The sequence below is a fragment of the Rhea americana genome, unplaced genomic scaffold, assembly GCF_003343005.1.
Source record: "Rhea americana isolate MKP2758 unplaced genomic scaffold, rheAme1 scaffold_1, whole genome shotgun sequence".
Classification (NCBI taxonomy): domain Eukaryota; kingdom Metazoa; phylum Chordata; class Aves; order Rheiformes; family Rheidae; genus Rhea; species Rhea americana.
In genome coordinates this window covers 13,046,552-13,059,766 of record NW_028185038.1, presented here as the reverse complement: position 1 = coordinate 13,059,766, position 13,215 = coordinate 13,046,552, and the positions used below count along the sequence as shown (strand labels likewise).

Here is a 13,215-nt window from a genome sequence, read left to right as displayed (position 1 = left end):
AGGTATGAAAGCTCAAATTTTGTAGTAATCATAGGACCTGGGGTTTRAGATGAACAATCAACATTGTCTGAGGTGACTGCGCTGTAATAGCCCCGTTCTTTGATTTTAGCTCAGCCACAGGGCTATTGTTTGACTTCTAACGAAGGTCAAATCCTTTTTAAATGGAAATTTTATATTTAAAAGTCATTTGGTTCACATTAAATTTATACCCCTTCCTTTCCCAACTTTCTTCTTTCCTTTTTTTAAGAAACTCTTATCTAGGATCTAAAACATCAGAAATAGTAATTTTTTGAGTTTCTTTTTTTCTTTCCTTGAATTAATTTAGCATTAGTTTTAGTTTTAAAGCTWCTTCAGTGAATAAACACATTAAAACTTTAATTGTATAGTTCTGCCAATTTGGTAATAATATTGAAATAGCAATTGGATACTAAGTCCAAGAGAGCTTAAGTCAACTTTTTACCAATGCCAAATGACAAGAAATCTTTGAACGTGTGATAGGAAGGGATTGTTACTGTCTCTGTAAACCCCCCAACAGTGCTTAATTCACTACTAGAGACATCCAGCACTCTGCAGAAGAGAAATTACAAGAAAGACTGATATGAGGCCCTGTCTCCCTGGATTTTGGTCTAAGACCTTAGAGTACTCAGGTCTTCTATGCTGGTCCTTTTGCTTAGGCAGAAATTCCACTCAGTTTTCCTGTGATTTAACAGCTGCTTCTTAGGTCTTTCATTCATGGCACTTACGTTTCATCTGTGAATGCAATTCCAAAGTACTCTTTTTCCTTCAGGTTGAAATGAGATGCCACCAGGTCAAGCAACTCCTTTGCCAAAAGCTTTGGCTGGAAAACAAGAAAGARAGTGATCAAAAAGGAGAACTTTGATATAACTGCACTATGTTTCTGGAAGGAAATGCTATCTTTGGAGGTGCTCCATTGCCTTTTTTTAATGTTTCCCCTGGTATTCAAACTAAATTTTCAAGCAACGTTAGCTCCTTGAAATGAGCAATAATTTCCCTCCTAGGTAAATAATAAAAAAGAAGTGACTCCAGCCTCTTTGGTACTTAATTTCTCTGCAGAGAGATGACCTACCATCTGCCAGTGTTCAGATTTACTATGAGCGACTCACTCATGCCTCTCTAATAATCTAAGTTGTTAAAACTTTTTATCAGAAACCTTTACAAACACATCTCAGACACCCACTCTCTCTCACACACAGTGCAGATATATACTCGTAACACTAATACAAACATAGTGCCAAAAGATATGATGTGACAGGACCAAAAGAGAAGTAAATTACAAAATGGAATATTTTCCCGCTAAGTATTGCTTGTCATTTATGGATGAGCATTTGTCAAAAAATGAGGGTACTTGGAAGCAAAGAGAGGAAAGTAACACACATTTTCAAAATGCCCTTTCTAAGAACATAAAAGCTAAGCGAAAAGAAGCTGTTCATCACATACAGAGCACTACGGGGTACTATAATGGGCCAGTTTTGCATTCTGTGCAAAACCTTTGACTGTCTAACGCTACCTTATCTTTCTGTATTTCCACCAACTCTTGTCAAGCTTCTGTGTTTAGTGCTGTGCTGTTGAAATCTTGGTRCTAGATCTCTTATCATAGAATCAGTGAGGTTGGAAGGGACCTCTGGAGATCATCTAGTCCAACATCCCTGCTCAAGCAAGGTCACCTAGAGCACGGTAGACAGGATTGCATCCAGGTGGGTTTTGAATAGCTCCAGAGAAGGAGACTCCACAACCTCTCTGGGCAACCTGTGCCAGTGCTCCGTCACTCTCACAGGGAAGAAATTCCCCCTCACATTCAGTCAGAACTTCCGTGATTAAATTTCTGTCCATTGCCTCTTGTCCTGTTGCATGGGACAACTGAAAAGAGTTTGTCCCCTTGACACCCTCCCTTCAGGTACTTGTACACATTGATCAGATCCACCCTCAGTCTTCTCTTCCCCAGGCTGAAGAGGCCCAGCTCTCGCAGCTGTTCCTCATAGGGCAGGTGCTCCAGCCCTCTGATCATCCTTGTAGCCCCACGCTGGACTCTCTCCAATAGCTCCATGTCTCTCTTGTAGTGGGGAGCCCAGAACTGGACACAGTACTCGAGATGAGGCCTCCCCAGGGCTGAGGAGAGGGGCAGGATCACCTCCCTTGACCTGCTGGCAACACTCTTCCCAATGCACCCTAGGAGACCATTGGCCTTCCTGGCCACAAGGGCACATTGCTGGCTCACGGTCAACTTGTCATCCACCAGCACTCCCAGGTCCTTGCCCTTGTTGAACCTCAGGAGGTTCCTCTCCACCCAGCTCTCTAGCCTGTCCAGGTCTCTCTGAATGGCAGCACAGCCCTCAGGTGTGTCAGCCACTCCTCCCACCTTGGTATCACCAGCAAACTTGCTGAGGATGCACTCTGTCCCCTCATCCAGGTCATTGATGAAGAAGTTGAACAGGATGGGACCCAGTACTGAGCCCTGKGGGACGCCCCTAGCCACAGGCCTCCAACTAGACTCCACTGAGCCACTGATGACGACTCTCTGAGCTCTGCCTTTCACCCAGTTCTCAATCCACCTCACTGTCCACTTGTCTAACTCACACCTCCTGAGCTTATCTAGGAGGATGTTATGGGAGACAGTGTCAAAAGCCTTGCTGAAGTCAAGATATGCAATGTCCACTGCTCTTCCCTCATCTACCCAGCCAGTCCTTCCATCCCAGAAGGCTATCAGATTAATTAAGCAGAATTTCCCCTTGGTGAATCCATGCTGACTACCCCTGATCACCTTCTTTTCCTCCATATGCCTGGAGGTGACATCCAGAAGGAGCTGTTCCATCACCTTTGCAGGGATGGAGGTGAGGCTGTCCGGCCTATAGTTGCCTGAGTCCTCCTTCTTGCCCTTCTGAAGACTGGAGTGACATTGGCTTTCTTCCAGTCCTCAGGCACCTCTTCAGTTCTCCAGGACCTTTCAAAGATGATGGAGAGCAGAAGGGATCTGAGTAGATGTGACCTGTGATCCCACAGACCTGTAATAGTCCCAGATTCTAGAACTAGGAAGAGTCACAGTAGCTTTGATACAGCTGAGGCCAGAGATCCTAACAGCATTTTCAGATGACTGCTTATAAGGGCTTGATCTACAAATCTCTACTCCAGACTTCAGTGAAAATAAAACACTCAGCTGTCTTTACTGCCCCAGCAAGCCAGTCAAGCAGCTGAGTCATTTACCCTTGCCAGGAAACTGTTGTTGGGTGGAGATCAAATAACTCAATGATACTGTATAGAAAATGGGTGGCAGGATCCAGGGAACCCTGCTATCCTAATTGCCTGCCTATCTGTAAATACAAACACAACTCCCATGGGAAAAAAATCTTAATCTGTATTTGACTACCAAACAGATTCATAAATCTCTCAATCTCTATTTAAGAATGTCCCTAAACTCAACACTGTCCTAGTACTTGACACTCCTGAGACAAATGGCAGCCTGAAATACTTCTCCGGTGCTCATGTTTTATACTGGCCTCCACCCTACTCTGTCTCCCTGCTACAACCTGGTGGAGCACCACAGTTTAAGAGAATGTCTATACTCTTTCTTGTCTATGTACCCAGGAAAATGGTGGCTTCTAGGTCAGCAAAGAAAGAAGCAATATCCATGCTTAAATGCAGTACTAGCAGAAACCAGCTCCTGAGCAGGATGTAAGTTGCTGTGTAGGAGGAAGAATTGGCAGAAAACAAATTAGGTGGGACTTAACAAGCCTCATTTTAATTCCTAAATCAGACTTCTCTGGCACTGTGAGCTTGTGATGGAGTCTCTTTGACATGTCTACATTACCTGTTGCATTGCCTTTCAGAGATTCCTGAAATAGCTCCTGACTGGCAGTCAGAGCTGAGCAGACCAGGCACAGGGCCATGGCAATGCAGCTGAATGGTTTCAGGGATCCAAGCAAAGAGCATACCAGGTTCACCTGTCTGGGGATTCAGCAGATACTTCTGTCTTGGCATTATCCTGAGTGTGATAGACATTCCCAGCCTCTCTATTACCTGTTAAGATGAAACTTCCTTCACTGGGACATTTTAAGGACAAACTGTACTCTTGCTTATAAGGTACTCAAATACTGTGACAAAAAGGATGGATGTTAAGACTGCCAGATGCATTGAGCTACAGTAAGCTCTGCACATATACTTACTGGGGGTGTTAGATGAGTTTTCAGGTTAACAACAGACAAACGAAGACAAATTTGTTAAAGAAAGAGAGGAAGGGGGCGTTGTGCCTGTGCCAATGTGCAGGTTCAGAGCCTAAGCCTGCATTACTATAGATGGTCTTGCTTTTCCCATACCCCTCCCATGTCTCTCTGCTACCTTCTTTCCTGATCAGGAAACCAATCAGACTGAACTCTCTCTGCCCCAGAAAGGGATTTCCTTCCAGCCTAGTGCTAGAACAAGAGGAGGAATGGGGAGGCATGACCAGAAATGAGTGCAGGAGATGGAAGGCCTGACCTCAAGCAGCAATGTGGACTTTGACCAGCTAAATGCCCACTTGCTCCAGATAGCGCTGTTTTCAAATCCTAGTGCTCCGAACCCTAGGTGTCCTCAGGGACAGCAATGAAAGGCCAGGGTGGATTAAAGACCTACTATCCTTGTATAAGTATGGTGCAGGGACTCTGCTGCACATGATGAGAACATGACCGTTCCTTCCCCTGCACCCTGGGGATAAAGCACTCAGAAATTTATCATGTTGGCCTCCAGTGATGAAACATGTTCTGGGTTAGAGTCGCAGGAACAAATCTAATTCAGCTCCTTCACTGCTTCTCCTGAGGTCCTCACCACTCCTGCTCTGCAGTCAGGGACCAAAATCCCAAGTCCTTTTCCACTCCAGTCTCAGCACACAGAGCCTTGAGTGATGCTCAGTGTTGCATCCAGATGACCATCACAGAGACAGAAGGAGGTGGGGAGAAGTAAGGGGGAGAAAAAGGCTTTTTTGCTCTGACATGATTCTATAAACTGTGGGCACAATGGCACCATTGCTTCTGCAGCCAAGGCCATTGGTGAAGGCAATTGGTGGAACTGAATCTGGGCAGCCCCACAACAGCACGTATTTCAGACACTGTGCTTTGTGGCTGGCACTGCCTGTCACCCACTGCTCTGTAGTGATCTGCAGTGACTCAGATATTTGATAAATGAGCAGTTGTGCTTCTGAGCAGGGAAGCCAGACATCAGCCTGCCTCACCATGTGTCCCAGCTGAGAGGGCAAGGGTGGGGAAGAAACATATTAAAAACACAGGAGCATTTTCCCAGGCCTAGAAGCATCACTTGGAGGGGATAGGTTGGGATTTCATATACCACAAGAGAGCAGAAAAGAGCAGTAAATGGATGATGTGAAACAGGCTGCCCATACACACGGGGAAGTGATGGGTCCCTCAGCTTCAGTCAGTCAACAGTGTCATAAGAGGTGCTGGAAAAGGGGTAAAAGTCCCTTCTCCTGATGTCCAGCCATGTCATGGAGCATTGACTATGGGGCTGCACAGCCTCCCTTGCCCCACACACTGCTGCATCTGGCCCCAGAGTGTCAAGTGAGGAGCAGGACCTGAAAGCACCAGCCTTTGGCCACCCTCACAGGCAAGATAGGTAAAGGCAAAAAGTGCTGTGTGTAAGCTGTCTTTTAAGTGCTGCAAGTAAATGCTACTCCTTAGCGCTGCTGAGTGAGACCTCACAGCTGAAAAAATCGTGGAGGTTGGTGAGCATGGTGTGGCAGATTTCCCTGTGGCTGCTCTGCTCCCAGCACAACTCCCCCTCTGCAGGTCTTGCCAGGGATGGAGACAGGGGAACAATCTCCACAGCCCTTGCTTTGGGGCCTCATTCAAAGCCTGCTGCATCAGATAAGGGAGGATAATTCTTGTCTTGCAAGATAAGGAAAAAGAACAATAGATGCAAACCCAGCACTGGAGCAGTGCCAGCTTAGTTACTGGCCCAGTGTCCCTGAAGAGGCTTATAGCAGTGAACTTAAGCCCTGCTAGTCCCCTTGAAGATTACTTTCCACTCTTCTTAAGCTCTGCAAGGTTATTGTCTCTTTTCAGTGCTGTGGGATGAGCTCTGTTTCCTCTCTACGCAGATGGGCAATCTCAGTCTTTGGTGGGGGAAGGAGGGAAGTGCTTTCTGTAGGTAACAAAGACTTCTCAAGACAAACCTGCACAGCTGACTGTAAAACCCTGGAAGGCACAAGCTGAGTTGCAGCCTGCCTTGCTGTCTCAGGAGAGACCCATGCGCTGAAAGTTAACGGTTAATCTGCTTGTAGTTCGGGATGGGAATGGCTGAGCAATGACCTCCTTTCATGTGAGCCACACAGACAAAGAGCTCATTAGCGATGCCCGTGGCAAGTTGTTTTAATTCATTATTAATTTCTGGACTTCATTTTCCAGAGGGATATTCATTTTGCATTAATAAAACTTCCATCACAGACACACCAAAGAAGACGGCACTGGTCTCTGAGAGTAGGGAAGTACATAGAAAGTGGACCCAGGACCTTCTGCATCCCATGAATCAGGAAGGTCCACAGTCTAGCCAGTGAATCCCGCAAATGTAAATCAAGAATAATGATGGCATTCAAAACAGAAATTGAATCATGTCCCCAGTGCTGCAGAACTGCAGAGCTGGACTTCAGTGATTGGTGACTTGCTTGGACAGCTGCTGACACATCTCTGCATCTGCTGGTCTTTATCTCCTTCCCACCAAAGCTGCTCCACAATCTGTGCACTTCACTGCCCTCAGACAGCTACTGATGGAGAAGCACTAGGGGCAAGAATGGTTCCCAGTATCCTCTGTATCTGCAGCCTGCTTCAGCAAAAGCAGTTTAGGGGAGCTTATCATTAGCTCTAGCTGCCTGACCTGAACTCGTGACAGGGTAYGCGAGCAGAAATTTGTCGGCTGGCACAGTGCGGGCTGAGCATGCTTTGCTGGTGGGGGATAGATTATCAGAGCAACATAATTCTGCCAAAGTTTCACCTCCTTCTGTCTCACRCTGTAAAGCTGTCTTTGCAAAAATACACGTGAAGAATAAGGCACTATAACTATAACTAAACTGGTCTTTTTTACTAGAGAAATCATCATGGCTCTGACAGTGGCCCCAGCACTTGGGACCTGGGGCTCCTGGAAGAGAACAGCCTGCTTCTGGCAAGAGCTCTCCACTGTGAGGAGGATGGGCTGAGGGACTCACGCCTAGCATCTTGGAGCCTCTAGCAGAGACACTAGCCCTTTCCTAGCCACARGTCCTGTCCCCAAGGCTTTTCTGCATGGTACAAGCCAAATGCTTTTACAGATCTGGATTCCTACCTGCAGTCCCCAATTCCTACTCCAGCCATGAAGGCAGGGCAGAACTTTGCAACCGGGGCTCCCTGGGCTTGCAAATACAAGGACAGCTTCCTCTCCACATGGTCCAAAAAGCAAAGCTTCATATCACAACTCTGTGACAATGGCCGCGCTAATCATAGATCCACCTGACTAGCATAATAACATCATCCAAGGGAATCTCCTGGTGACATGTAAGACTGGGATCAGCCTCCTAACATTAGCTAACATAGGCCTGATACTGCTATGTTATGGACACACATTGGCCACAGGAGGAACGATGAGGAAGAGGACTTCTGGGGAGAAGAATCCTCTCATAGCCTGTGGGAGGACATAGGAGAATCTGGTGGAAAACCTGTATTATCCTAAAACAGGCCAAAAGAATCAAGTCCTACAAATAGCTATTTTTCTTTAGAAGGGCTTGGTGATGACTCAGTTGAGGAGTGACGCTGTAAATACTKAGAATGACTCTAGTTGAATCCTGCCCGGAGAGAGAAGTGCTGCTGTCCAAGGAGGCTCTTCTCAGGTGCTACAAACCAAGTAGCCTAAGCTTTCCCGTGGGTGCGATCAGCAGATCACTCTGTCAGATGTGTAAAAATACAGCAGAAAGCAGGCATTCCAGTATTAAATATTCAATATAATTAAAAGACAATGTTAGTGGGATGTGAGCAGCCTGAGGAACTCCAGAGTCATGTCTTTCCCCAGTGGAAAGAAGGGCTGCCCACTTTTGGCAGAGAAACATGTTTCTCAGTGACAGCTTCCCATTACATTTAGAAATGAGTGAGTTATAGAGAGAGATTATCTATCCACAGTCCAGCAGCGCTATGAATAAAAAACAGATGACATGGTATTAGCAGCTGCTGGTACGCCCCTAGAAAYGCAGGCGCACACAAAGTATATTTTGTTGTTTTATTAACTGTCAGACGAGCCTATCTGTTCTCCCTCCCCTGTTTCATAGCTTTTGCCTAATTCTCTGTGGCAGAAGGTTTCTGGGAAATGCATAGTTTCAACATATGGACAGATGTCTGCTGCCCAAATCCATCTAATACAGAGACACACTGAACTGTGGGAACCAGGTAACTAGATCACACTTAGTAATGCTTCGTTTCATTAGATTAAAGGGCCCATTACCATCTACTGTATTCTTCCTTGAAGAACTTGCAGCTAGATACATAAAGGGCCGAAGATGCCGCTATGCCAAGTGCTGCAGTAYTAAATACTGTTTACAATACCTAAAAATCAGGCATTCAGCCCTGGAAGAAGGGAGCAATGCTGAGATAAATGTCTAAACTCCTCATGACATTAACAGTGGCATCCACAAAGTCTAAGGTGGTGAGGTAGACATGTATATGCCAAATACAGTTTGTCCAAAATCCCGGACTAAGTGACTGGTAGCCCTGAGACAGCTGCCTGTGCGAGCCCGAGAATCGCAGTAAWTTTTGCTTGAGCTGGGGAGCTAATGTACCAACCATGGCCAGGCACGGGTTCCAGGGCTGTCTCAAATCATCTGTATTTAACTACAAGCACATGCTGATGTTGGCATCAACACTCTTCCAGCCCAGGMGATAGCATGGGGCAGCGACTAGTCTCAAAAGCAGCACAGACTAGGTCACCTGGTTTGAGGAAGAAAGAGAGTTTACCCCTGATAAACACAAGCTGGGCTGTGCCATGTGGCTGCAAGCCCAGACAGCAAGCCCCAGCCTATTTTATTTATGAGCACAGACATAGCAGATGTTGTCCAATGTGATCCCGAGCAGGTCGGGTTTGTGCAGGACAGACTGCAAAATGTGACTAGTCCAAGCCAGCCTCTTGTGTCTTGTTGACTCASTCCAGTTTTGCTAACATTCAAGGGCTGTTTTGCTGTTTGCGAAACRTCTCTTCAGCTACTTGGGTTGAAACATAAGAAATATAGGCTCTGAAACGTGCTGGGTAGCCATCGTCTGGAGAGATGAAGTGGAAAAAGGACCAATTTGCATGAATACAGAACGAGTCTTCCCTCAGCCGTACCCAGAGCCATACCACGAGACTCCCACGTGGTAGGGTGCGACGCTCCGCAGGCAGCTTACAGCAGCTCTCAGCCATCTCAAGCCTTGGGCAGTGCAATCAGAAGGAAATAAATGTGCAAAACGGTGATTCGCACACAGTTCTCCCCCCTTCACCAGCTACTGTAATTTGCTAATATAGTGGAGCTGCTCCTCTTTGCTGTAAATTCCAGGCGCCCTCCCTGAATTCAATGGCCTATGAAAACCGGCCCCAGAACTATGCTCCAATACCATGGTGATAAGTACAGATGTCCTCATAGACAGTGCAGGAAGCAGCGCACGGACCCTTTGTGTTCCCACTCTGTTTCTAAAAGGGGTTCGTTAGTGGCCAGCAGCCTTATCTACTAAAGGCCAGCAGCACGCATATACCCATATGCATTAGGCAGTACATTACCCCATGATAGTCACGGACCGCAACTCCCTCCCACCCCTGCTTCCTTGTGCATGAAATGCTGAAATCTCTCATCCAGGGGCCATTTAACTGTCACTCACTCACAATYCTTTTCTTGTCAAATTGACTGTGCCAACAGCTTAGTCACCCAGTTCTTTAACCCATTTTATGCACTTCAAAGAAAAGAAAAAATCCAAAGTCGCTCAATAGTAATATTATGTAAATACTAAATAACATTTTTTTTCAGTTACTGTCTCATCTGAATACAGTGTAATAACATTGTACAAATCCACTCAGACTGAAGACTTGGGGCCTTAGGGGTTTTCGGCTTTGAAATTCCCCTTATGGGATAGATCTACCATTCTTTAATTCTGCATTAGTGTGTTAATATACAGAGCGTACATAATCAAAACAGGCTGAGATGTATTTATGTGAAAATCACTCATCAAAATGCAAGATGCCTGTAGAGGGAATGCCTTGTATTTTAACAGGAAACAACCGAACTCTGTCCATATTAGGGAAAGATGATGGAAGCGCTGCTCACACTGGCACGAGCAGCASCTCTTTCACAGAGTCAGTGGTTGGCTCCAAAATGTATTTTCCTCATTTACACAGAAGAAAGAGACAACCTGCCTCCAGTAACCTCCTTGGGAACATGGAGGGTGGTGGCCGAGCGTCACTAATGCTTTTCTTGAGAAGTCAACACCTGCAAGATGTGGGCATTAAGATTTACTAGGGTCAGAGAGACAAAGACAAAATCCTCAAGTTTTTTTGAAAAAGTATGTTTGGGAAAAGGATTAGAAATACCCTACTGACAAGACTCCTTAAAAATATTCACAGTTAGCTGCATTTCTAGGTTCATCTAATATCTGGCATTCAATATMTTAAGTCAAAATCTATTACTGATACTCACTAATTTCCCTACTTATTAGCAATGTGAATCTGCTTAAATATTTTTGTACTCAGAGAAAGCAAAGCAGAGAGCATGAGTTGGCCAAGTCTGGGGGGGCAAATTCATGTTGAAGTCAAAATGTGATTCCAGATGTGGATTTACCAGCCTGTGGAGAAGGGAAAGCAGTGGGTAGGAGGAAAAGTACACTTTGGGTGTCTGTAGCATCCCTCCTCCCCTTGCTGCCTGACACAGTGGCAGCTGCACGCGCCCCTATTCAGACTGGGTTTGCATCAATGCCCAGTGACTCCATTCCTGATCGTCGTCCGCTGGATCTTCCTGTGACTCCAAGAGCATTTCCAAGTAACTGCATCCAAAGAGACTGGCTAGCCAGCTGTCACTGTTGCTGAGACAGAATAACTGCCCATCTTCACTGCTCCAGAGCTCAGGTCTTCTCTCATGCATGACAAAACCCTCAGTGCTTTTCTCTCTCCTCCCTTAGACCTCTGCCTGCTCCATCTACTCCCTGTCTCTCCAGGAACTTGCAGCTTCAAATCCAAATCCACACGAAGCAGCTAAAGTCTCCCAATACAGCCAAAAGAGCAGGCTGATGGACTGAAGACAGAAAAAGGGTGAGCTGCATTTGTAGCTGGCACTTGCTTCTTRTGTGTTTTTTATCCATACAGCTGAAGCACAGCAGGAGCAGCATGCCATAAGGGTCACCCTATTTCTGTCTTGGATCCCCAGAAATAAATATCTTTACAGTCTGGATGTGCTGGCTATGTGCACATCACCTTCTCAGAGCATCTGTGCCAGGTCCACTGTATCTCAGTACACTCACATATGCCAGAGGGCTGATCAGAGCATACCCAGGCAGCCCTCTGCGTGAGATTTCCAGAGGCCTGAGAATCAAATGCAAGTGGCCAAAATCTTTACAAGTACCCCAAACCGTTATTTTGGGGCAGTAAAAGGGGTTGTACAAGGTAGGCTCGTAGGTAGGGTAACCTCAATCATATGTATGCCTCACAACTCATACTCTGTCTACAGGTTTGTATTGCACATAGGGACAAATTCCCTTTCACCTGAATATCAGAGAGAATATATTTTGTGTGGTGGCTTTGCTGTTCACACCTTCTCATTTCCATCTCTGATTCTGAGTTCCTCTCACCCACAGAGATCTAATCGTGTCACTCATTTTTTTCCTGCTTCATGGCCCTTTCTCCTTTAGCTGCACCTTCAGGGAGCCAAAGGGCTCAGTAACAGTGCGTCACCCTTGAGTCCTTTGAATAGTGTCCAAAAGCATGAACTGAGAGAGATCTGAGCAACCACAGATGCAAGCCCGGTTTGCAAGGGCAAACAATCACTATTTTATACGGGATTCARTAAGGAAAGTGTAGAATTCCTTATGCTGACTGATGTAAAAATTGCTTTTGTAGCACTGCCAAGGTCACTTCCAGCTCAGCTAATCAACCAAGGAAACATCATTGAAGCAAGCTGAAAAGTTGCCCCAAGTCAATTTGCACATGCAACTTTTATTATTCTTCATTTCAACTTTCTAGATTTGTCTTTGGATAATTGGAGGAAGTGGATCCTTCCTGTATTAATTGTTTTTGGGATTCTCCCAAAACCTAAATGACATCAAATTTGTGTTGTCCTTCACAAGACAATTCTGAAAACAAGCCTGTCTTACTGTTTAGTCTGCTATGTATTTGCGCTAACAAACACTAGGTTCTCAGGGAAACTGCTCTGGGGTCTGTGGAACATTTTACAGTAACGCGAGGAGCTGCAGTCTGTGGATTRGTATGGTTCTGATGAAGATTCAGTCCAAATTTGACAGTTTTTGGCTGAGATTTCATTGGAACTTTCARGGAATTCAGAGCAAACTTATGAGGCACAAGCTTACAAATAAAGCTATCTACTTGCGTGAACCAAAATAGTCAACTTTCAACTTAAGTTTTCACAGAGTAGAAAAAACCCCACCAGGCTGTGAAGGCTAGATTCACTAGCCCTTCAAAGCTCCATTCTCAAGGTCTCAAGCACATTAACGCTCGACCTAACTCAATAGCTTACCATCTCCCYCTGTACACACTTATGGGACTTCCAGCTGTAAATGAGAAAAGTATGGACAAGAGACAAGCAGAGCAGGTAGCCACAGGCAGAAGGACTTTGCTCAGGYTGAAGACTACCTATTTCACATAAGCAAAAGACAGAAGCTTCTCTGCTTCAAGACAAAAAAAATACTGTATTCAAAGACACAGCAGCTTAAACTGAATTTTAATGCAAAGGCATCCAATTGGTGAAAGACATCTCTACAACAGAAATATTAACATAGACGTTGTGATTAAATTTTGGATTTTATTGCCATTAATATTATTTGTAATCAATTTAAGCAAGCAAAGATATTGGTGAGAATAACCATATCTCATGCTTTTYGCACAGAACTGGAATTTATGGAGAATTTTTTACCTTCCATTGCTCATGACATACATGAGCAGCGATGGATATAGAGACCAGATTAGATGGAGCTCTCCAACTGGAGATTAGCRCTAAATTAATACAAA

The 13,215-nt window shown here is 45.3% G+C and overlaps 1 protein-coding gene across 5 annotated transcripts in view; it reads right to left on the bottom strand.

The window, feature by feature from the left end:
• Positions 1–13,215, bottom strand: part of FRMD4A (FERM domain containing 4A) — a 231,164-nt gene that overhangs the window by 105,204 nt on the left and 112,745 nt on the right. For all 5 annotated transcript variants that reach the window (XM_085299106.1, XM_085299098.1, XM_085299090.1 and 2 more), the window contains exon 3: positions 744–838. In XM_085299106.1, coding sequence (XP_085155232.1) covers positions 744–838 — 95 coding nt within the window. The remainder of the gene's footprint in view (positions 1–743; positions 839–13,215) is intronic.